This window comes from Silurus meridionalis, chromosome 27 (assembly GCF_014805685.1).
Source record: "Silurus meridionalis isolate SWU-2019-XX chromosome 27, ASM1480568v1, whole genome shotgun sequence".
In the NCBI taxonomy this organism is placed as follows: domain Eukaryota; kingdom Metazoa; phylum Chordata; class Actinopteri; order Siluriformes; family Siluridae; genus Silurus; species Silurus meridionalis.
This window is the reverse complement of record NC_060910.1, coordinates 10181622-10207347: the sequence shown is the minus strand read 5'-3', so window position 1 is coordinate 10207347 and position 25726 is coordinate 10181622. Positions and strand designations below refer to the sequence as shown.

Genomic DNA, 25726 nt, shown 5'->3' with positions numbered 1-25726 from the left:
CAATGCAGTCTTGCTTTAAGAAAATAAAAAGGATTAGTTTTATTTAGACATACCATTTGCCACCATAGTTCTCCGTCAAGATGGCAATCATCCTCTCAACCGAGCCCAAAATAGCTCTGTGAATAATCACTGGCCTCTTCTTATCATCTCCATCATGGCTACAGAGACAGATGACAAAGTGGTTGACGAATTCAGTCAACAAAATTGCTTTATTGTTTATATTATATTTGTGCTTCACATATATCAATCTATAATATAAAACAGTTTCTTACACAGCAGGAAAAGAACATGTAAATACTTTTGAAAAATATGCAAATAACTAATGTCGCAAATTAATGTAATGTAGACATATAAGCACTAGGTGGCACTGTTGTATTGGTTACGTTTGTACATTAAGACAATACAGTAAAAAGTAAAAATCCACAGCATGGAACTTACCTGACGAAAGTTAGATTGAAGCGGATGGGAAGCTGGAAGTCAAGCTGGATGGTGGCACACTGGTGGTATCTTCCAATGGCATCCTTGATCTGAATGTCAATCTGCCAAATTGAAAATAAGAGTAGGTGTTCAGGTAATTTACAGAATAAATCATTTTGGAAGACTTTGGCTCTTTTTTTTTACCTTTGGTCCGTAGAAAGCACCATCTCCAGGGTTTAATATCCACTTCTCCCCAAACTCATTTAGACTGTTTTCTAGTTGCTGATAAACCAAAACAAGAAAGAAACCTCATTCAGAGATCTGCACCACCACAAAAGTTTAGTGTCCAGTCTTTCATTGGCTGGTTTGTAAGAGTTCTGGTAGTACACAAGTAAACAATGTGAAACGGGGAAAAAGTTGAAATCCAGATTACCTTCTCAGCCTGCTCCCAAACTTCTGGCTCCCCGAGGAACTTCTCTGGTCTGGTTGAGAGGTTCAGTTTGAAGGTGAAGCCGAAGACCTCATACACTGCACGCAGGAACTCCAGACAACCTTTAATCTCTGATTCAATCTAAACATGTAGAAAAATGTGATTAACCATTAAATGATTAGAAATATTAAAATATATCATAGAATAGCTTTTGTGGAAGAAAAAAAAATATATATATATATATAAATGTATTAATGCTGCGTTCCATCGTGTTTAATAATTTCAGTTTCATGTATTAACTGTTTTTATTCTAATCATTACAGCTCCAGTTCGATGTATATGTAAGTGATTCTAAATGACAGAAAGCTCCTCACCTGGTCCATAGCGCAGAAGATGTGCGCGTCGTCCTGCTGGAAGCGGCGGACACGGGTAAGTCCGGTCAGAGCTCCGGAGAGCTCGTTGCGGTGGAGAACGCCAAAATCAGCCAGACGCAGTGGCAGTTCCCTCCAGGAACGGGGCCGATGATCGAACATCAGACTGCATGGACATAAATAAACAGATTGAGATAAAACTGCACATCCTAATGTTAAAGTGCCCATGAAATGACTTAAGAGCTGGGATTTAATTCCGCAAGTTGATGCATTTCCATAACATGCTGTGATTTCACGATAGCCAGTAGGGCTTGAGATATGACACATCGCCTGAGAAACTCGACCGTGGCTTAGCGTAACGGCTTTGGAGGATTTCTCACCGTCAGTTTGCTGATTTTGAGTTTATAATATTGGATATAGAGGTTTTTGGCATTTTTTTATTAAATCGGCATCGGCCAATTGTGTTGCAAATTAGGCTGATTATTAGGCTGACCCACAGAACTGTGCATGTACGTTCTGCACTTGTTTGAAGGAACATAACTATTCCATACCCACAGGTGGCAGTAGTGTGTATTCTGGATCCAAGCAGGGAAACTGGAAGAGCTAGAACTGTCAATATATAAAGCAAGATTCGTGAAGCTTTTTTCCCCCCCAATATGTCTGCTAAAGACAAGAATAAGAATGACAACCAAGCATGTTCTATTTTTTCTCGTGTGCTTATTTGCTAAGGTGAGCAGCCAGTCGGTGTTCTCTTTCTCACTGACGAGCTCTGCCTCCAATTCAACACACAGAATCAGGGGAAAAACAGCTGACGAGGTCTGACCAATGCTCAAAACCACCCCTGACATCCGAACGTCAGCTTGGTTTGTCCAGGGCTTTAAGTTCTAAGCCTTAATTTTTAATATAGCCTTATAGTTCTCATCACATCTTATTAATTAATGGCCATCATATATATTGACCATCAGCTGCCCTGATCTCTAAATATCGGCATCGGCCATAGAAAACCCATATCGGTCGCCTCTAGTTGGGTATCCTAAAGTAAAGATTACAAACCATGCTTTGGAATTGCATCACATCAAGGGTTATTTAACACTCACTACCATATTAGCATGTTTTCATGAACCAAGTAGTTCTCAAAGTGAATTAGAACTGTATATACAAGGGAGAATGAGTCTTACCAATGTCCAGGACAGTTCATGGGTTTAAGAGCAAAGGTCTCTTTCTCCACCTCAAAGGAGAACATGTTCTCACTGTAGTGCTGCCAGTGGCCTGAAGTCTGCCAGAGTTTGCTGTTGTAGACGTTTGGAGTGACCACTTCCTGGAAGCCCCTCTTCCTGTATTCACTCTGTGATGCAGAAATATGACATATACACAATTGCTCTGAACGAACATTAAAGACCAAACATTAAAGACGAATCAGAAGGAAACCACAAGTTAAAGTTAAAAACCCAGAGTATTGTTAAGGTCAGGTATATGGCGTTACAATGACGATTGAAAATGAGACATTTTTAAAACATCATATAGGCTGGTGTTGCCTCTTTCTGCCACGTGTGGATAAACAATCGGTTTACGCACTTAAACATACACAAAAGGACCCAAATGATCATAGGGGTGACTGCATTTCCAGTGACAGTATGAGGATACTTCTAGTACAATAAAAGCTGCTTGTAAAGCAGGTAATACAGGAAAATATATACATCTACCACAGCGAGTTGATTGTGCTGATGACAGAAATATAAATAAACTAACGTTTAAAAAGATTAATATTGCATACTGTAAATCTTTTAACATTCTTCTACACTAACAAATCGGCAGTTGATTAATTTTCATTCAGAAAACTGCAATTATAAATCGTATTATTTCTCTTGACTCTAGAGGGCTTTTCACAAGTCTTATAGTTAACCCTGGGTCATTCTAAAGTCTGGGTTAATGAATTCCTGAGTTTCAAATTTTTTTTTTCACATCTCTGTGCTCATACTCGAACAATGAATTCTGGGTATTTAAAATCTGATGTTTTGTGCTGTACATTCCCAAATCCAAGATTAACATTCTTATGTAAATATTTGCAAGGCCAAGCACCATGAGTGGATAAATACAAATGTGCAAATGTTTGTCACACGTTTTAACATCATTAAAAATGGGGGGGGAAAGTGTCCAAGTAAAACCATCTATTTAAAACCTGCTAAAAGGCACAAAGGAAATAAAACAGACCAAAAGTAAATAAAAACACAATTTGACAATTTTATTTTATTATTTTAATTTTTTTACCTCAAACAAGGCAACTACTGTTAGCACGCCGGGTTTCTGTGACTGTGCAAAGCATGTTTCATGAGGCACCTTCTGATTGGTTGCCTGTTGCTAAGCATCTGCAACATTCTAACATTTCACACTGCACACGTTTGGCACCACAATGCAGCGTTAACACCACAAGTGCGGTGCCAAAGCTGCTTCAGGGCAGGGTTTCATAACCTTGTAAAAAGCGGTTGAACCCTGCTTAGGAATTGGAGTGTGAAACATTAAAAGTGGTTTAAAGGTTAAAAGTGGGATTTAGAATGACGATAACTGGGTTTAGTCCAGTGTGAACAGCCTTTAGGGCCATTAAAATATAATATTAACTGCCTGGCCAAAGAAAAGTCACCACCTGGATTAAGCTAAGCAAATAACAAGAGTCTTCCACTGGATAATTACTGCAGTGATTAATATGATTCAGCTGGTTGTTTAACTAGTTGCCATGTTTCTATTCTGTGGCTGTAGAAAAGATGTTTCTGAAGGGTCAAATTATTAGTCTGCATCAAGCAAAGAAACCCAAAATTGGGTTAAACTGTCCACTGCTTTTATAAAACCTGATCTCATCTTCAAGGAAGAAATGTGGGTCAAAAATACAAATCTCAAATAATCATGATTGCATTCATTTGGTCAGATAAAGAGCCTTAAGGAATCCACTTATCGGAATAGAACTTTTAAATACTCTGCTCTGGAGTATTGGAAAGAAGTCATATTGCCTGATGAGTGCCAATTTTCCCTGTTCTAGAGGTGTAAGATCATGCCCAATTCCTACTGTACATGCCTGTGGGGGAATTGTTATAGTCTGGGGTTGCTTCAATTGGTCAGGTCTAAGTTCAACGATGCAAAAATTAAGTCAGCTGAGTACTTGTATATACTGAACGACCAGGTTTTTCCATTAATGGATCGTTTTTCCCTGATCGCACAGGAATATTTAAAGATAACAATGCCAGGACTCATCTAGGTCAAAACAGTGAGAGTGCCTCAGGAAGCATGGACTGGCATCTGCAGAGTCCTGAACTTATCCCCATTGAAAATCTTTAGTATGTGCTAGAGACAGCTACTCACTGAGGCCTGACTTTCCCAATCATTTAATGAAACTCTGGACAGAAATTAATGTGACATTGCAGAAACGTATTGAAGCAATGCCACTGAAAATATGTGCCATATTCAAAACAAAATATAGGTATGCGTTGTTTCTTTTGGCCAAGCAGTGTATATTCAGTATAACTCAGACAGGGAATGTGAGAAAATACGGTGATAGGTTAGTTATTCGGAGCTTGAATGACCCTGCAACCATTTCCCTTGAAAAAATGCTAATGTAGTGACAGTTATTATAGTGATGTACACACCTATCTTACCTTCAATCGATCAAACTCTCCCGTTCGACAAACTGTTGCAGTTATTTTGGAATAATTCAGGATTCATCGCTTGCCTTATTAAATTAACCTTTGAACAGTAACAGTACATATAATATTCCTGGAAACTTTGATTTGTTTAGAAGAACAACTCCTTGTGGTGTTTTCTACACTGCATTTTCCAGAGAGTGAGCTTACCCTTATAAACTCCACCAGTGTGTTGTAGATGTAGGCTCCCTTTGGGAGGAAGAAGCAGCTTCCAGGGCTGAGATCATGGAAGAAAAACAAGTCTTGTTCCTGGAAACAAGAAACAACAACAGCGTGTCTGTGAGATTGTCTGCATTCAAGACACAAAGATTGCATGTGAAAGAGACAAACAACAGTGGCACAAGAAGACCTAACAAAATAACAAATCAAGGGGGAATAACAGGCAAAATGCTCAGGCTTCTGATCTTTACTCTCACTTTAGCTGTGACAAAGCGCTCCCCTTGTGCCCATTGGTGTGCTCCCTGGCAGATGGCACATTAAGGAGACAGACATCTGCCAGCTTTACCCCCTGGCCTTGCTGCTAGTTAACAGAGAGCACACAGGAGCACTGGGATTCTCCGTACACTGGAGCGATACTGAAAGCGTGGCCAGCTTGCAGCCAGAGTCATTATCACTCCAGGAATACTCTTTACTCCTTATCACGTCCGGGCTTCGTGTCTGGTTTATCAACAACCTATCAAAACTGTTTAATTTCGAACAGCCATCATTCCTCACAAACACTAAATCTAGTCCTGCTGAGGGTGACTGCATACTAGAAAAGCTAGAAGTTCATGGGGGGGTGCTCAATAAAATACCCCTTTAATCTTAACAGCTGGAGAAAAACCGATTCAACCGTACACACATGCAACCACAAGAAATTATATACTGCCTGAGCTTTTGTTGAGATTGCCCATGCAAACACTGTGTGAGGTGTTTTGCTCAAAGCCAACCGCTCCTATGGCAACTAAAATTATCCTTATGTTAACCCACACTGCAAATAATCAGCTAATACAAATATTCAGAATTAAATTCAGCTTTATGCACATGTAAGCAACCAGTTGAGTGTATACAAATGATACAAATAGTAGGCAATATTAGCTAGCAATATCCAGTGTAACTACTACATAATAATTAGCATTAGCTCCTTTCATTGGTTTATTTTGGCTAATGAAAACAGGGTTCAGAATTAGGGCTGAAATGATACTTCGAGTAACTCTAATTAAAAAAAAAACACCCCAATAGAGGAAATTTTGTGGCCAAAGTTTATAAATGAGACCCCTGGACAGGTAAACACAGAAGACGCTGCAGAACGAAAAATGGATGAACCAAGAGAAAACAACGACTGGAAGGTTTAGGCCAAAGAAAACGAAAGAAAGTTTCCAAAAGTTTGTGATAATTTTAAACGAAAACAAAGAATACACCGCACAGTGCGTTTACCTCTTTTAAAGTAATTACATTTATATTATATATATATATATATATATATATATATATATATATTTCATCTTTTTATCTATATATTTGTATTATGCACTTTACTTAAATATGGAAATTTGATGCACTAAATGGGTTCAGTTTTCACAGACTGCAATATCAGCAATCAAAAATGTAAATTTTTCTAAAAAGGAAACAAATTACTTGTTTATTTTAAGAAACCCGTCTTATTTTTTCTTGTATATTTAGTGCTGCTCTTTAATGAAGCAAAAGTACTTTATCAGATTACTCGATTAATCGATGGACTAATCGGTAGAAGACTTCATTATAATTATTGATAGCTGCAGCCTCAGTTCAAACATTCAGCTCATATCACCTTAAAGTGACCTGAACTCGCTACAGCAATCCAATAATGCAAATGATTCAATAATCCAATTATCCAAATATTATAGGTGTGCATCATAATTTCCAAGGGTCTCCAACCATTTGTACACCACAGACTACCGGTGGTGGTGTGTGTGGGCACAGAGGGGTGGAAGGTTTAAGGGCAGGAAACAATCAAAACAACCACTGTACCTCAGATCATTCAATTACTGTATCCCCCCCATATTTTATTTACGAAACGCCATTCAATCTTTTAGACTCATTTACCTTTTTACCCTGCTTTAGGTACTGGTATTTGATATCCTCCCACTTCCAAAAACCAACATTATATTCAAGCAAGTTGCCCGATATTGCAGCGCTACATTAATCAGAAATGTTCCATCCAGTATCATCAAAACTGCTCTAAACCATGTCATTTCTTTTATAGCGTGGAACATGAAACGTGTATAAACATAGGATAAGACAAACATAGGATCATCTAAGGGTAGATATTTTTTTTACAACTCAGCAATCAGTCATGCACAATACCTAATGCAATTTTCAAGCTATGATACAAACATTATGGTCTACAAAATTCAACAATCCCAACAACAAATTCAACAGCTGGGACAAAAATTATCCTTATTGTCCAATCAGCCACACTGCAACGATGCAGTTAGTCATATCAAAACATCTGTTTAGCTAATTAATAGAAATATTCATATCACCACATCATCCAGCTCTAGTAGAACATGTGTCTTTGCATATTTTCACTGTTTATGTACAAGCGGAAATCAGAAAAATTGTAATTCTGTATGATAAATAGACAATAAATTAGACTGGATTGAATAGAAATGGCGGATCTGCATATCCGTGTCCATACCCGTCCCAGTTTACGGTGGTCTCTGTTCTTGGCCTCTTCTTGGAATTTCTCCCACTCCTTCAGCATCTTCGGGTCGGGGAAGGAGATGCCGTAAACGCGCTGCAAGGTCTCCATGTCCGCCTTGCCTTCCCAATAAGTGGATGAATTCTGGACATTTCCAAAGTTTACAATTAAGACGAGGCACACGATACCTTATTAGATCTATACAATCTATACAAAGGGTAAGAATGTAATCTATCCATGTCAAATGAGTGAATGGGTGAGTACCTTGTGAATCTTCAAGGCCTTGATCTTCCCAGTGTGTCTTACATGGGGTCCTCTACATAGGTCAATCAAGGGCCCACACCTTTAGAGGAATAAATAAAAGAACATCAGAACAGAATTCTCTCTCGATCCAGATGTTTCATGTGATGCCTGACCCTGGCATCGGCAATCAGTCTGATACTGTCCTTATTTACTCAATCCTGTTTTTCACTCAGCAGACTGCAAGCTCTGCTTCACAAAAATATTGAAAGGAGAAATATAATCTGCCTACAATACAAAACACCTTCATAGGAGTTCAAGCCTGCTGTGAGAATTGTGTTTACACAAAGGTATATGCAGGCGTGAAGCAGCGAAGTGAGCACTGAGCGCTCAGACGCATTTTTTTTTCCTTTCGCCAGGATTCGCACGATGCGTTTGAGTCAAGGTGCAATTCACGGCACCTCGTGTTCATTTTTAATGAGCGCTCTCGCCGACTGCGCTCTGCATGCACGGGTCAGCCGCTCTCATGCTCGCTATTAGAAAAATTATTTTTAAATACAAACCTTGGCATGCAGAATTCACTGTTACAATAAAGCGCTTCTGATGCCTTGGTACTCATTTAGATTACGCAAGTTTAAACTGGCACGGTGAACAGAAGTAGTAAGTCGTACCTGTAAACCGTAGTCGTCGGGGTGGTAACTTTCTCGTTCAGGATCCTACACTTAAACTTGTTGTACTGTGGAAGACACAGAAGCACAAATCGGGGCTTAACGAGAGTTTATCTTCTTTCATGAGCGCCCACCTCCTGCTGCCAAAGCGAGTCAAAGGTAAAACTCGTACCTTGAACATTTCCAGAAGAGTCTCCTTCTTAACCTCCAACCGCTCAAAGGGCTGCTTCTCCTTGATAATCTTTTTACACAGGTTCTCCAGACAGGGGAAGTCATTACTCGATACGCCTCTGTAGGTGTGTGTGTGTGTGTGTGTGTGTGTGTGTGTGTGTGTGTGTGTGTGTGTGTGTGTGTGTGTGTGAGAGAGAGAGAGAGAGAGAGAGAGGGGGGAAGAAAATAGTTGAATACACATCATGAATACACATGAGCTAAAAAAAATAAATAAACTCCCAAAGAAATTTCAAACATCTAGATGCCACATTCAGAGGAACTTTCTCTATTACCAGTCACCTTATTCGGTGTGCCTGTTCTGCAGCCGACACGTCTACACCATAAACAAGGCGCAACTTGACAGTCAAATCATCTCCCAGAATATCGTTAGCATAAAATTGGCTTTTCGGTTCAAAAATAACAGCACTTATTATTATTTTCTCCCGTCGCACTAATTTGATGGCACTCTTAAAGGAAAAGGTCAAATAAATTTTTTAGAACGCATCTTTCCCGAGATCGCTTCGAACACTGTCTTTGAAATAAACATTTCTTTAGTGCGTCCTGAATATTCAGCCATCAACGGATTTGAATTCATTAAACTAATAAAAGCCTGACCTTGTGCTCAGGGAACAGAAACCAAGTCCTGTAACTTTTAGTTATTAAACCATCTGACTAAATTCACCTTCCACATAAATACTACACAAAATACACTATATAGACAAAAGTATAGGGACACCTGACTTTTCCAGGTCTCTGTAGTTCCTCCACAAGCAGATACCACAAAAATGTAGACACGGTAGCGTTAACATTTCCCTTCACTTGAACTAGGAGACCAAAACCCGTTCCAGCATGCTGATACCCCTGTGCATAAAGCCAGCAGCATGAAGATATGGTTTACATGGTTTGAAGTGGAAGATCTTGAGTGGACTAATATTGAGCTCTGCTCTAAAAATTTCTGAACATCTTTAGGATAATTGGAACACTGACTGCAGCCCAGGCTCCTCACCCTACATCAGCCCCCAATCAGCCAACGGCCTTGTGGCTGAATCCAAACAACACACTTCAAAGTCAAGTAGAATATCATCTCAGAAGAGTGGAGGTCATTATGACAGCAAACGAGGACTAAATGATGTTCCCAGTAGAACTAGTGTGTTCAAAATGCAGATACGACTGGTCAGGTCAGAGGCGTAGCAACTTGGGAGTGGGGGTGCGGGGGCGTATTGATATTCCTTTAAATATATAGTGAGTTTGTTGTGTTTGCTTGTGAGGTTCAAAACAGCTGCTACGTCTCTGGGTCAGGTGTCCACAAACATTTGTCCATATATGTTGACATTTTCCCGTTGAACAATTTCACTTTAAGTTGTATTCAGTATATAACTACGTAAAAAAAAACTAGAATCTTGAATCTAGTGTATGCGAGGTTCACTAGGCCATGAGAAATTCAATTCTGTATACGCGAAAGTCAAACGTATCAGCTGTCGCACCATTTACCACCAAATGTAATAAATATTTCATCAATTCCACTTGGCGGTTCTGAATCTGCTGTTTGTACCCTGGAGAAGATCTCATTAATCTTATTCTACTTACTCAAACATGACAACACTAAATATTCTAAGGATACAGCCATTCTTCTATTGTTTTAGGAAAATAATTTACTTAAAAAATATCAATAATTCATACCAGGTGTATCTAAAGCACAAGAAGGATACAGATGCTACCAAATACAAACATATATACAGTAAAATATCAGTTGCACACTCACTCATTGTCCAGGTACATGTCGTAGTAGAAACCGTTCTCTATAGGAGGTCCGTAACACAGGCAGCCTCCGTACACTCTCTCCATGGCTTCGCCCATAATGTGGGCGCTGGAGTGCCAGTACACCTTCAAAAACAAACATTTCATGTAAATTAACCAAGTATAATACAATATGTTACGATAAATACAATAAAAGTATGTGCACAGATAACCAATCTTCCCATATGTGCTTGTTGAACATCTCAATCTAGATTTATTCATGCTTAGCTTTTAGAATTACACACTTCACTCCTCCACACATTTTGGAACGTGGCTGTGGGGATTTGCTCATTTAGTAACTGTTGGAGTAACATTACAACTTGGGCAAACCATGTGCTCATGTATCTCACAGATGTGCACAGGGGTAGTGTCATGCTGAAACATGCTTGGGGCTAAAATTGTAATGCTACAGGATACAAAGACTGAAACCGATAACACTGATTCTAAAAAATATTCAGCATGGGATTTTCATCAGTGATGCGCAAAAAAAAAAAAAAAATTGAATGCAATTGCACAGGCAGAAAACCCTATAACAAAATTTGCCTACTTTATGCAACCAGTTTATTACATTTTTATTCCTCCTGTTTGTCCCTCAAATATTTCTTTCTTTTTTGGATATTACTGCAATAGAAGCGTACAATGTTTTATAGTTATAGGAGGTCCTTTATTTCAATACGCACCAATAATTCAAGTATTTTCTTTGATGATGCATTTTGGAAAAGGAAGGCGGAAAAGGACGATTTATCTTGGTTTCATTTTTGTACACTACAAAACCCTGCCATTTTACAATCAACTGTGAGAGAAACTCAGGCGTAAAGCTTTCAATCAAATTCCAAAGAACGAAACAGCATTTTTGTACTTACTGCTTGTGCTTCCTCATCATCAAACTTGAGAAGCTGCAAACTGCAGTCCTCCTCCAATGGTCTGTCAAGGTCCCACACAACGTTATTCACTTTGGCAATCACCGTGTTATCGGCAAGGCCTTGGCTGTTTGACAGTTTGAAAGAACACGGGAAGAATAGGTTTTCAGTTTGCTACCATGGAAATGAATGAAAATGCTCAAGATGCAGCGAATAGGTGCACCCAGTCTAGTAACATGATTTTTTTTTTATGTTAATTCTACATTAATAACATTATTAGATCAAGAAATGTGTATGTTACATTGTACTTTGTCTTATTTAGTCTTAATTAATTGAAGTTGATCAGGAAGGCCACTTCAGTCCTGGGGATGCCCCTGGACACAGTACACCCTGTATAAAACAGCTGCATCTCTGAGCAGCTCCTACAGTGACAGACTGTTACATCCTTAGTGTCTGAAGAAACAATACTGAAGGTCTTTTCTACCTGCTGCTATATTACTTTAGAATCAGAGGTGCTGCTATTGAACCGCTCACCATAATGCACAAATTGTTTTTAATTTTTTTCTTAAACAGTAACAATCATCTAAATTTTATATAACAATTTAAACTGTACAATGTTGTGTGTGTGTGTGTGTGTGTGTGTGTGTGTGTGTGTATGTATGTGTATATATATATATATATATATATATATATATATATATATATATATATATATATATATATATATATATATATATATATTATATATAATTTGCAATGTTTCTCTGCTTCATATCTGCACATCTTCTTTGCTGCTGTATCATGGAAATTTCCCCAATGTGGGACAAAGGACGATTTACCTTATCTTAATTTACACATTTTAACTCTTACATTTTTGGGGGTTCCCTGGTGGTCTAGTGGTTAGGATTCAGCACCGCCGCAGCCCGGGTTTGATTCCCAGTCAGGGAACCAAACCCAGCCATTAAGGCTGCACAAGCCAGTGCACTCTTAGTGCCGGTCCCAAGCTCAGATAAATGGGGAGGGTTATGTTAGTAAGTGCATCCAGCGTAAAAAACATGTGCCAAATCGAACATGCGGATAATCCGCTGTGGCGACCCCTAATGGGAAAAGCCAAAAGAAAGTTTTTAAACGCTTACATTTCAACTATAATGTTCAAATGTCCTCTGTTGCTTTGGGTTTTTTATTTATTTTTATTTTTTATTTATTTTTTTTTAAAGAAAAAAAAAAAAAAAAAGCAGCGGCTTTGTTCTTGCGTGCATGTTGCACTCACACTTTGTGTCTAGTGTAATCCGGCTGCTTCATGCACAAGTAAAAAGAAAAGTCATGACCTGTTAAACAAGAGCTGTGTGATATGCAGCCTCGAGACTACTTGTCAATTGTTTTTTGAATATTGAGCTCACATTCACTAAAGCATTTGATATGAATTTAGTATTTCAGTTCATTAATTCTCTAGATTGTGTCTGACACATGCAAAATTTCGCAGCCCCTAAGCAGATTTGAGTGGAAAAACTTGATTATTACTACATAAAATATATATTTAAAGTGGATAGAATAAAAAAGATGCTATATTCTGCTTTAGAAATGCTTTTCGTTTACATGCTTATGGGAGCGGTCGGAAACAATACCCAATAGACAAAGATACCACTTTCTTTCGGCTTCTCCCGTTAGGGGTCGCCACAGCGGATCCTCCGCATGTTTGATTTGGCACATGTTTTACGCTGGATGCCCTTCCTAACGCAACCCTCCCCAATTTATCCGGGCTTGGGACCGGCACTGAGAGTGGCTGGGGATGGTTCCCTGACCGGGAATCGAACCCGGGTCGCAGCGGTGGGAGCGCTGCGTCTTAACCACTAGACCACCAGGGGACCCCAATAGACAAAGATACCACTAATGACCACTAATTAAATGATCAGCATTACACTAAAGTAGGTTTTTTTTGGGTTTTGAAAAAAGATTGTACGTGTCCCTTTTTTAAAATTTTTATAAAATAGCGCATGTTTCCCCTCACTGCCAGAAGCAAATTCCTTCATTGCCTAAAGCGAATGAGCAACACTGCATCCTTCCTCATTTCAGTTAATTGGCTTTTTCATCAATCAGCCTTCATCTTGCGTCCATTAATAATCAAGTCTTTCTTCGTCAGCTCTGTTCATTAGCAAATATCATGAACAATGCAGAAGCAGAAACCAGACTTTCATGATTCACTAATGAGAAATGGAAAAGCCGGAAAAACAGGCAAACGCATTGGTGATTGGTTGTGTAGAACTGACCTGATGCCGCAGGCAACCCGGTACGGTGTGGATTTCCAGGACTCGCCGTCCACCACTTTCCCGTCGGGCAGGGTGATCTTGATCGGCTTGCTCTCCTTCTCAGCTTTTTCAGCCATCAGAGCATCGTGTTCAGCCTTTAGCTTGCTGTACAAAACCAGACGGTCTTCTATATATCGTGGTTGAGGATTCATCTGCATGAGGAAATAGAATTTATCATTCGAATATAATTTTTGTTAAGATACATTATTTAAAAAAAAATTACTGGAACTCTGTATAATGGTATTAGTGCAAATAAAACGGAAATCAGCCATGCATATGGAACAACTGCTACAATTTATTAGGATATCAAATTTTGACAAGCCAAAATACTCAATTTGACAACAGAATATAAAAAAACTTTTATATCAATAAATTGCCCAATTGCCCATTTCAGTGGTGCACAACAAAAAAAATTTAAAAAGGAAGAAAATCCATATGGTTCAGTGTAAAAAAAAAAAAATGAATTTAGTAAAACACGCTGGTAGGAGACAGTTTGCGATTCAGGTATACATAAACATTTATAGTCTAAATAGTCTATATTTAGTCAGCAGTTACAATGTAGGGCATGATTTAGGTCACATGACCTTGTGGAAGTTATCAGCCTTTAGTTGAATCCCAAAGGTGAAAATACAGTGCAGTAGTGTGATGAAAGCATCGTTTCATCAGGCGTTTCAATTTAATATGCAGAACAGGAATGAGACAAAAGGAAGATATTACTCTGAATCATGAACAAATCAGGAACAACATAATGAGCAAATACTGCCCCAGCCCTAAACCACCATCATTAATGTCAAAACATATACAAAAGGCCACATACTCAAATACCTACTGTCTGCAAAATCTGCCTATAAAAAGTAAACAAAGGCAGGGTGCAAAACACAGCATGTTTTTAACCCATATATGTCTAATACTATTTATTCCACATAGTAATAACTCTTTATTCAGGTGATATTAAGGCTTTTTATGTGCACATGGCAGGATATGTTTTGGATTAATGTTTACCTGAACAGTGAATATGTGAAATCAGTTACGATTTGAAGAATCACGCACAGTGTGACAGCAAACCAAATTAAGAATCTATTTCAGACTTGGCAAACAAGTTATTAATTGAAAGTAGTCCATGACAAGAGTTGTGTAAGTCAACGTAACACACATTCCTATCGTTAATTATGTGAGTGTATCAGATATTTTGCCAAAGCCGATATACAATACATGTATATAAAAAAAAAAAGTACAAAATAATTCAAAAACAATCGTGCAAATAAGGCCACAGGTGTTGTGGCAAGTAGGAGTCAAGAGATTCTTCCATCATTTATTGCTCTCAAAATGTTCTGCTTGCTGTTGAATGATGTTTTTAATCCGCTCATAAATTAAAAGGAACGACAAATGTAGTTTAGTACAAAGTAAGATATCTGACTTTGAAATGTAGCGAAGTTAAGTCTCCCTCAAATAGAAATATTTTAGTAAAGTACAGATACGTGAAAAAAAGCCACTTACAGAAACGAATAACTTTTACTTCCTTACAGTGCACCACTGATGGTTTGTGATAAAAATAAATATGCTGTTAAGGGAGAAAAGGATGTGAAGAAGAAGGGGGAAATGAAGAGGATGGGGGAACAAGAAAAGAGGACAAGGAGGGAAATGAAGAGGACGGGGAGGGAAATGAAGAGGACGGGGAGGGAAATGAAGAGGACGGGGAGGGAAATGAAGAGGACGGGGAGGGAAATGAAGAGGACGGGAGGAAATGAAGTGGACGGGACGGGAGGAAATGAAGTGGACGGGACGGGAGGAAATGAAGAGGATGGGGACGGAAGGAAATGAAGTGGACGGGAGGAAATGAAGAGGACGGGAGGGAAATGAAGTGGACGGGGACGGGGAGGGAAATGAAGTGGACGGGGACGGGGAGGGAAATGAAGTGGACGGGAGGAAATGAAGTGGAGGGAAATGAAGAGGACGGGACGGGAGGGAAATGAAGAGGACGGGACGGAGGAAATGAAGAGGACGGGACGGGGAGGGAAATGAAGAGGACGGGGACGGGGAGGGAAATGAAGAGGACGGGGACGGGGAGGGAAATGAAGAGGACGGGACGGGAGGAAATGAAGAGGACGGGATGGGAGGGAAATGAAGAGGACGGGGATGGGGAGGGAAATGAAGAGGACGGGGATGGGGAGGGAATTGAAGAGGATGGGGACGGAAGGAAATGAAAAGGACAGGGAGGGAAATGAAGAAAATGAATGAAGAGGATGGGGGGGAATGGCCAGTTCTGCCCCAAATTCCCAAGGAACCCTACCTCAGATAGACCCCCTGCATCTCCAGCTGCTTTGCTCTTCTTCTTCCCTCCATCACCACTGCCTGCTGTCTTGCCCTGATAAAGATAAACAGAATGTCAGTCTGAGGCTTCACCTCTCATTACTGAAAGCACCATGGGGTCTTAAACTGCTGGTACTAATTACAAGAAGAACTAATACAAACATGGTCCCACATGTACAGTATTAACCAGAACTATAAACCTAGTCATTCATTTACACCACAGAAATAATTCACTCATTTTTGTTATGTTAGAATAATTGGCTTATGGGGAATTTAGAGATCGCTGATTACAAGCATGAGCAGTTTGACAGCATGGCACTCAAAACCCAACCACAAGCTAGTTAGCGAACAAGCTAACAACATTATGATAGTTAGCTTTAATATAGAACACTACCTGCTTCCCTTCTTTCACTTTGAGCTCCTGCATCTGATCAGTAATGGCCACTTCCGTCATTCTCTCAATAATAAAACAACTCAGCAACACAAATATATGCTCCTTACGCTCCTTTTGTAACGTCTTGATACACTATGCCGGCACACAGCCTCCCGGATATAGCCAGCTCACAGGCACCCATGCTGACGTAATAGTGAGTTTGTGGGCGGGGTTTTCTTTTGACTGACAGCACCCTCCGCGAATAGTAAGGCATTTTAATGTTGCAATGGGCGGGCTCTTCTGCCATCTGACCACACATTTCAGCCAATGAGGTTTCCGGAAATTGGAACATCACGTAGCTGTGGAATGATGCAACAAATTGACGCCAGGGATCGAGTTGCTTTATTATAATATTATTAATACTACGCAAAGAATCAGTAACAATATTCTAAATATTATATTAATAAATGGAGATCCCTTCTTTGCGATATCCAAAAATATTAATATTATATATTATAATATAATTAATATAAAAAACACTGACTGATCTTTCTTCTAAACTACAATTTACTGTGAAAGTGGTTTTGCCCCTACTCAAAAACAAAACAAATAATAATTTATCTATTATTTATCTATCTGATAAAGAGAACTCGATCTGTACTGACGTGTTCCTCAGCCTTCCAACTAGACTATGACGTTTTGTTAGTAATATTTTCTGTTTAAAATAAATAAATAAATAAACCAATAAATAAATAAAACCTAGTGTAATGTCAATTCTTCACTGTTGTTAATGTAATAATGTCTGGAAAATAAATAATAGACATTCCCTTGTCATATTATAAACTTACTGCCGTTCTTTCCTTTTTGTTTTTTGGTAGCCTATAATGTAAATTTAAAAAAAAGTTTTAAGAAATGCTTTAGATCACATTTAATTACAAAACTGTGTTTTAGAACAGCTTATTTATTCCACTTACTGTTAAACTAAAAGGAACACACATCTTACGTGGCATGTATCCTTCTAATGAACTCCAATATAATCATTGTGATCTTGAACATGCTTTGTAATTGCTCTTCTGAAAACAAACTTTCTTTTAGCTTCTCCCATTAGGGGTCGCCACAGCAGATCATCCTCTTGTTTGATTTGGCACATGTTTTTACGCTGGATGCCCTTCCTAATGCAACCCTCCCCAATTTATCCAGGCTTGGGACCGGCACTAAGAGTGGCAGGGGTTGGTTTCCTAACCGGGGATCGAACCCAGGCCGCAGCGGTGAGAGCGCCGCGTCCAGACCACTAGACCACCAGGGAACCTTCTGAAAATTCTAAAGATAATCATGCAATTTTATCAGCCCTCTGCAGAGCGTTACAAAATGTCAGCTGATAGTTCAACTTTCATCTTTGAAAATCTAATATCTATATTTTATAATATAACTAAAGACTACTGTGTTCTGTCTTGTAACTTAATTTAAAATAATATTATATTATATGTATAATGTAAGTAAACAGATTATTAATTAATGTATATTACTTCTTAATCACTTCATTTATTATTATTATTATTATTATTATTATTATTATTATTATTATTATGTGTTTATCACAACAAAACAACATGTAAAATATGATAATAAAATGCACAAACAAGAAAAACATCTCATTTACATTAACCAGACACTGCACATATTGGTGATTTATAGAAATTTCACTCCAATGAAGATTTATAGAGCATTATAGATTTATAACCAGCTTTTAGAAAATGTATACACAAAGAATGTTTGCTTAAGTGTACATTTGTATACACATACGGATTGTAGCTCAGTGGTTAAGACATTGGACTTTTGATTGGAAGGTCACAGGTTCAAATCCTGCTGCCACTGCTGGGCTCTTGAACAAGGCCTGTAACTCTGGATAAGGGCATCTGGAAAATGATGTAAGTGTACTTTATGATGTATGTTAACACACATCGTAGTAAATATTTAGATTACCAGTCCAAAAATATATCTTCTTGTAATGATTACACTATAGAGGGCTATTTTAGGCCAAGTCCATTATATTGTTGAACCTTTCTCATTGATTGAATAACCCCACAGTTATTTTTAAATCAAAACCGAAATAATTGTGTGAAAATCATTGCCATTATATTTCTTTGATTAATAATGTGTTAATGTTTGCCTTAAGATGTTTTATAAATTCTTTTAAATGTGTCAATTAACCAAATGAAAAGTAAATAAACAGAAGAAAAATCCAAATCAAATAAATATTGGATGTGACCACGTTTTGCCTGCAAAACAGCATCAAATATTCTAGGTATGCTTGACCACAGTTTTTGAAGGAACTGGGCAAGAAGTTTGTTCCAAACATCTTGAAAAACTAACCACAGATCTTCTGTGGAGGTAGGCTGCCTTAAATCCTTCTGTTTCTTGATGTAATCCCAGTTAGACTCAATGATGTTGAGATCAGAGCTCTGTGGGGGTTGAAACTGTTAGTCCCTTGTTCTTCTCAACACTGAAGATAGTTCTTAATAACATTGGCTGTGGGTTTGGGGGGTTGTTGTCCTGCTGCAAAATAAATTTGGGGCCAATCAGACATGTCCCTGATGGTATTGCATGATGGATGATTTTGCAAACAGCTTGTCTTTTTTGCTGCTGCCAAATATATATATTTAGAGTTTGACTCATCAGACCAGAGCACTTGCTGTCATTTTTCTGCACCTCAGTTCTTATGTTTTCATGCATTGTTGAGTCACTGAGTCTTGTTTGCATGTCAGTGGTATGACTTTTTGGTCGCAATTCTTCCATGAAAACCACTTAGACTTCTCTGGAAGACAGTAGATTGGTTTACCTTGTTCCCACTGGTTCTTTGCTGATGGCACTGCTGGACATCTTCAACTGCTGAAGGGAAGTAAGCATGGTGTGTCTTTCGTGTGCTGAATTAATTTTCCTCGGTCGGCTACTGCATCTACTGTCCTGAACCTTGCCTGTTTCTGTGTTTTTTTTTTCAAAATAGCTTAAACAGCACATATTCAATCCCAGCCTGCTTTGAAATCTTTGTTTCTGTGCTCAGTCTTGCCATCATTCATGTCCTGTAACATGAAAATGCTGTAAGCCAGTGGTACTGCTCGTATTTACTGGTCTGGAAGTGGTGAACAAACCCTTTCCCTGGCTAAGACAAGGTAGCTAGCTTTGGGGTTGGCTGACCTCCTCACGATGTCTAGCGTTTCCTCAAAATGTATTTTAATGAATGTCCGAGACCAAATCAATTTCTCTTCCTCCGTAGCATAAAAAAGTCTAACTCAGATGTATCTATGTGTGCAGATCGCTACACATGTGTTTTGCCAGTCAAACTTGGCTGTAGTAGTTTCCCTCTAACCAATCAGAGGACAAAAAAAATGCTGATGCTATTCTGGGCCAGCTAGCTAGATGAATTTTAAATCTGATTGGTTAAAGAAACAGATATATTTCTAATAGAGACTAAGGTAAAAAGGCCAGCAGTGCAAACTTTGAAGGCCCTGGACAGATTAGATTGACATGGCAGCACATAGAGGCTGAAATCTGATTGGACAAAAAATCCACATGCACGTACTGGAAGCAGTGCAGCCAAGACAAACGCTACAAAATGAAGAGAATAAACTGTTGGGAATAAATTAATTTTCATTGAACAAATATTAGAATTTTGGTTGTAATTACCTTCACATATGACAGGAGATGACTGGTAAATTGGAAATAGCAGGTGAGCTACTGTACCTTGGCAAAAAAAAAAGAAGGTAAAATGGCTTAAATATACAAGATACTGTATATGGACCCATACAATTGTGCCCCAAAGTGCTAAAATTCTAACACAATGAAACATGAACCTATCTAATCTCTAAATTAAAAGTTTTAAAAGTAGTAAAATGAAATTTCTTGAGGTTCAGTGAGTCCATTTCACATATTGTTTGAGCTGCAGAATTCCCCTGACTAGGCTTTGAAATGGTTTCACCATTAAAAAGATCACAGGATGGCAGTCTTCTACTCATAGAAAAATACATTTGGAACTCAATGTGTTGCAGATTTTAGCATTTTCCATTGTCGAACAAATCTCCTGAATACAGTTTCTGTACAAGTGAATTCAGTCCCCTATGGATTGCTCAGGAATCCACTACCTTGTCCAAGTACTACTATGTAACCTATAATGCCTCAAGGAACTCACAAATTTAGAGTGGCATTGAAGTGCATATAAACGGGCCACTTTATTACCCAGGTGAGGAAGAGGGGTGAGAAAGTGCTCCGGCACGGATTGAGTGCGAGATTCAATTTCATGCACAGACACTTGCTTAAGAAGGTGAGACCGTGTCAGATTGACCTGAGCTCTTGCCATGGGTTCTTGTAATTTTCTGCATATTTGCCTTGGCTCATAGCCAGAGAGTATGCTTCGACACTCAAGTGTTAACAGAATACATAGCACTTGCATATGTCTGCTTGAACTTTAAATAAATCGAATTTATAGGGTAAGACTGATATTGCAAATCTTTTATTTATTTAACATCTAACAACTTATTATTCTTGCTGTTATTCTTAACAATCATATTATGCAACAATTTCTCTGAATTATTACAAACTACATTAAAACTTTTACCTTCCCTAGCAAAAAAAAAAAATGTTCACCTTCATTTCTGAACGTCATGCAAGTTTGTGAATATTTCAATATTATTTCGATAATATTACATACTATGCTGACTAAAAATGTGCCAGACCTCAATTCATATTGCAAGCTATTTATCACACAGATACTGTTTGTGCTTTATCCCCTCTTTTGATATTATAATGAGTTTCACACTTCTGGGATGGTCACCACAACAAGTTTAAATGTTGATGGGGGGGATTTGCACTTGAGCTTGCCAAATGAGCTTACTGAGGTCATGCACTGATGTCATAAAGTGATGCATTGCAGTTTATCTCAAAGATGTTCAGAAGAGTTCAGTTCAAGTGTTTAGAACATGTAAGTTCTTCCACTCCAAACTTGGCACACCATGTCTTTACAGACCTTTGTGCACCAGGATATTTTCATTCTAGAACATGTTTGGGTCCCTTAGTTCCAATGCTGGGTTTTTATACTGCTACTGCATACAAAGACTATTGGGTGCTTCAAACTTGACTTTGAAGCCAAATGGAAGAGCCATTTTTTGGCTGTGATGCTTAGGTGTCTACAACCATCAAGCCACATAGCCTTTAGTTGTGTCCTACCTGAGTTGATCCACTTCACAATACCATCATTATCATGCCACAACTATGGAAACTATCAACATTATTCAGTAATGCAGTATAATAAAGCAGTGCATCACAGACATACAGTGAGAATAAATGCCATTACCAAAGCGAGAAACCAAATGACAACAATCATCTCTAGCAAAATCATCAACATTATCCTCAAAAAATTACAAAAATACAGTCGTCCCCATAATTTCTATATATTTTTTGTGCATTTTTTCCCCACGAATCACAGTTTTCATGAGCATTTGAAACTTCTTCAGGAAAGAAAAATGCAAAAGTGTAATTGGGTCTTGAAAAAGCTTAACAACTGTTTAGTATAGTTTTTGCTGGCCTTTTTCCTCATGATGTCCAGCTTTTCTTAAAAAGTCTGCCTTGAAAATGGCCTTTTAAGAAATGCTATGAAATGAAGAGAATAGACTACTGGGAATATATTAATACATATTACTGTACAAAAAATAAGTAATTCACCACCAGCATACACCATCTTTAGCAAAAGCATTGATATTATAAAATGACAAAAAAATACAGTCCACTCTATAATTTCTGTATACTTTTGTGCATATTTTTTTCCATGCATCAGGGTTTTCATGAGAATTTGAAATGGCCTTGCAAGTGTATCTGTGACAAAATCAATATATTTTCCCATCAGCCATTGTAAATCAAATAAAAAACAGCTGTTTCACACAATTCTACACAAATATATTTGAGCTTGTGCAGTTTGCTACAGATGTAGATTGCTAGCTCAGGCTAGTGCCCTCTCTGAACATGCTTTTGGGCCACTATTCTGTCAGTCACAACAACACTAAACCAATTGTAAGAAATTTGTGAGCTCATGTATGTAGTAGTGATAAATGATGCTTTCCTTTGAATGTGTCACGCTGCAGGAAAAACAGCAGTTTGCTGTCTTTATTTGTCACAGAGGAATCTCATGTTAGCCTTCGGTCTCACCAGCGGATGTGTATCATATGACAGAGAGGAGATGACTGGTAAATAGGAAATAGCAGGTGAGCTACTGTACCTTGGCATAAAGAATGAAGGACACAATAAAACACAAAGAACACAATGAAACATAAACTTATCTTATCTCTAAATTAAAAGTTCTAAACGTAGTGAAATGAAATTTCTTGAGGTTCAGTGAGTCTATTTCACATATTGTTTGAGCTGCAGAATTCCCCTGACTAAGCTTTGAACTGGTTTTACCATGAAAAAGATGTCCTCCCAGGGAAACATGAAAGCATCTGCCTTATGCTGCCCTTGTTTGCTTAATTCCATCCATTTAACCACTTAGGAGGAGATTAGCATTAACAGGTGACGCCGGCGAGTCTCTGATGGGGACGAGACCCTTTCAAAACAGTCATGCTCAAAGGACAAGCTGATGGCTTATGCAAATTGACCTTCAGCATGGCAATTATTTATTCTAAAAAAAAATCATCTGGGCTACAACTTCACAACCAGGCCTGTAGAGGATAAAAAGAAAAAAGTAACAAAATAAAACCAGTAAAATATGTTTGAGGAGTCTTTTTTCTTGCAGTGTGATGCTAATTGCATGATCACTTTGTGTGTCGGTTTTAAAAAGCAATTTGTAAGGTATGGGACTTATTTTTTTTATGGATAAAGAAAACGTTAGGAGTACAGGCTGTCTAAATGTGACCCTGAAGAATCTTCAAAACTTATATTTTTTCACATTACCTCCTGGGGCACAAATGATTTTAAATAGTCCAGCACTGCTTCTAAATGTACCAGTCTTTGTAGCTTTGTCCATCAAAGTGAATGAAGCTTAGGTAAGTTTCCAAAAGGTTGTACTGTCAAACAAAATTTAAAGCAGGTAGTTGAAGTAGCAATATATCAATGTCAGCTTGGTTTACCAAAAATTGTGTGTTTACCAATTTGAAAGAGTTTATAGTATTCAAAGAGCAGTACAGACAGTTATCAAGGTCAAAAACAGACAAGCAGAAATCAAAAGCTGATTAATAATAATACTAATTCATAATAATAATAATAATTATTATTGTTATTATTATTATTATTATTAATATTACTATTATTATTATCATCATCATAATCATCAACATAAAAAACTATACCAGAGAAATCAACTTGGACATTAACTCGGATATGTGGCTTAAATGCTCCTTTTTTTTATTTGCTAGGTTTTTCTACTGTTATTCAATGTGATGTACATTAAGAATTGTGAAAAATTTTGTATGCATGCTTAGGCTTTCAGACAGAATTTCACTATTCAGAGATTGTTTACATTTTCTCAATATTAGGGCCAAAAATACACATTAGACCATATACTACCATTAAGGGCTATTACATCACATATTTTCTTAAACTTTTGGTTTTTACTGTTACTGAATCTCAAATGTCATTGAGCAGTCAACAAAGTCTTTATTGTATGTAATAAGTTGTATACTGTATACTGTATACTGCACAGTAGCAAGCTACAGGTTGCTTTTTGCTTTTCTGGTCTGAAGCATGGGCTACTATACTCTCCTTTGTTTCCTGTGTGTGTGTGTTTGTGTGCTTGTTTTATGAGAAAGGGTAGGAGCCAAAATGTAACGCTTACTGCACAAGGAAATAGACAAGGAAGATGAAAGGACAGACAATGGCATTTTAGAGATGGGTCGTGCTACAAACCTGGCATTCATGGCCACTAAGGAGACTGCTAGGGCATATAGAAAGAGGCTACACGATTCAGTTTGGCTCTATCCTCGTGGCCGTCAAGAGAGCGAGGAAAGGCCAGTCACTCACTGTAAAGCAGTTCAGGACCAGAGGGTTTTTCCGGAAGGGCAACCCACTCCACACAATCAAGATCACATAGTAACAATATTTTCTCTTTGAAACAGACCAAAAACATAGATTCCTTTTTTTGTTTGTTTTTTTTTTTTTTTTTTACAAAAATGCTGATGGGTATTCATGTGGGTAGCGCAGCTCCTCTCAGACCTGGCCATACTTCTAGAGACCTTCTCTAATTCTTCCTTCGAGCCCTTGCCGAGGTGCCCTTGAGATTTCAACAGTCAAGACTGTTTTTCTACTGGCCATCTCACCTCTAAGTCATGCTTTTCCGTTGAACTGATTAAACACGAGGTTTGGAGCATGGTCATGTGGAGGCATTCCCAAAGTGTTGTTGATGCAGTGTCTCATTCACTCGGGGCACCAAGGTTACATGCATAACCTAGAGATGTTACTACAGCATACAATTTGCCTTTAAAAAAACATTTCTAATGTTTGAATTAAAAAAATTGGGTGTGCCATGCATTTTATTAATGAATGCTAATACTAAAGCAAGAAACCCAATTAACAAAATTCAACAGTTCTCGTTTCACTGCAGCCAAAGCTGCACCACACGCATACATTATCTCGCCCAGAAGCATAAATATTAACCTCATAAAGTGACCCCAGGTTTTCCATGCAATTGTGTGCATTTATTTCTGTGCATTACGGTTTTCCAGGGGGGATTTTAAATGTATGTAAATCAGTAATTCTGATGGCCCGCCTCTGTTAACTGTGCTAGCTACATACTGTACACTCACCAGAAGCACCATTATATGCCTACATTAATATAATCCTCTTTTACTTATTATCTAGATACTCCTTTTACCTACTAATTAAACACAAATGAAACAATGCATTAATGAGGGTGAAAATGTGTGACTTGATTTTGTTACTTGCAAGTGTTGTATTAGCTGTCAGCGTTAACTGTTCTAGCAACAGTACAAACACTCTCCAGAGACATCAATGACCTCTGCTACACTCTTCTTACCTTTGTATTTCTTTATATTACCTTAAATTAAATGGGCAGTATCATGAAAACAATAGTAAAAAATACTAATCTAAATTTGTCAACAAGTCAAGTGGTACATAGGCAATAATTGCAGGTAGGAACTTGTTGTGGGAACATATGTGTTTAAAAATAAATGAATAAAAACATCTAGTAGCATGCCTGCCATATGACTTGAGGTCTTAGAAATCATTTGAGCCGTCCATGGGTGGTTAATGCGATACAAACATGCAGTGCAGCGCTACTACTAACAGTAGCTCTGTCTCTGCTGTAGAAAATAATGTACTACCTAAAATTACAGGCTGAATAAATATCTAAATTCAATTGCAGGCTAAAGCCTTCGATCTGTTTAAATGCCCATG

General features: G+C 38.1%; 1 protein-coding gene and 1 non-coding gene across 2 annotated transcripts in view; both read right to left on the bottom strand.

The window, feature by feature from the left end:
- The window catches only part of tars1 (threonyl-tRNA synthetase 1), a 20255-nt gene extending 3699 nt beyond the window's left edge, over positions 1-16556 (bottom strand). The window contains exons 1-16 of the mRNA XM_046841913.1: positions 16355-16556; positions 15941-16015; positions 13612-13802; positions 11348-11471; positions 10450-10571; positions 8650-8767; positions 8481-8545; positions 7834-7912; positions 7567-7713; positions 5058-5156; positions 2397-2563; positions 1222-1384; positions 851-988; positions 622-699; positions 439-539; positions 54-158 (exon numbers count right to left, since the gene is read on the bottom strand). Coding sequence (XP_046697869.1) covers positions 54-158; positions 439-539; positions 622-699; positions 851-988; positions 1222-1384; positions 2397-2563; positions 5058-5156; positions 7567-7713; positions 7834-7912; positions 8481-8545; positions 8650-8767; positions 10450-10571; positions 11348-11471; positions 13612-13802; positions 15941-16015; positions 16355-16414 — 1832 coding nt within the window. The 5' untranslated portion in view covers positions 16415-16556. The remainder of the gene's footprint in view (positions 1-53; positions 159-438; positions 540-621; positions 700-850; positions 989-1221; positions 1385-2396; positions 2564-5057; positions 5157-7566; positions 7714-7833; positions 7913-8480; positions 8546-8649; positions 8768-10449; positions 10572-11347; positions 11472-13611; positions 13803-15940; positions 16016-16354) is intronic.
- trnag-ccc lies at positions 13138-13210 on the bottom strand. Its single transcript has one exon. It is a non-coding gene; the product is annotated as a tRNA-Gly (tRNA).
- Positions 16557-25726: the final 9170 nt, after the last annotated feature.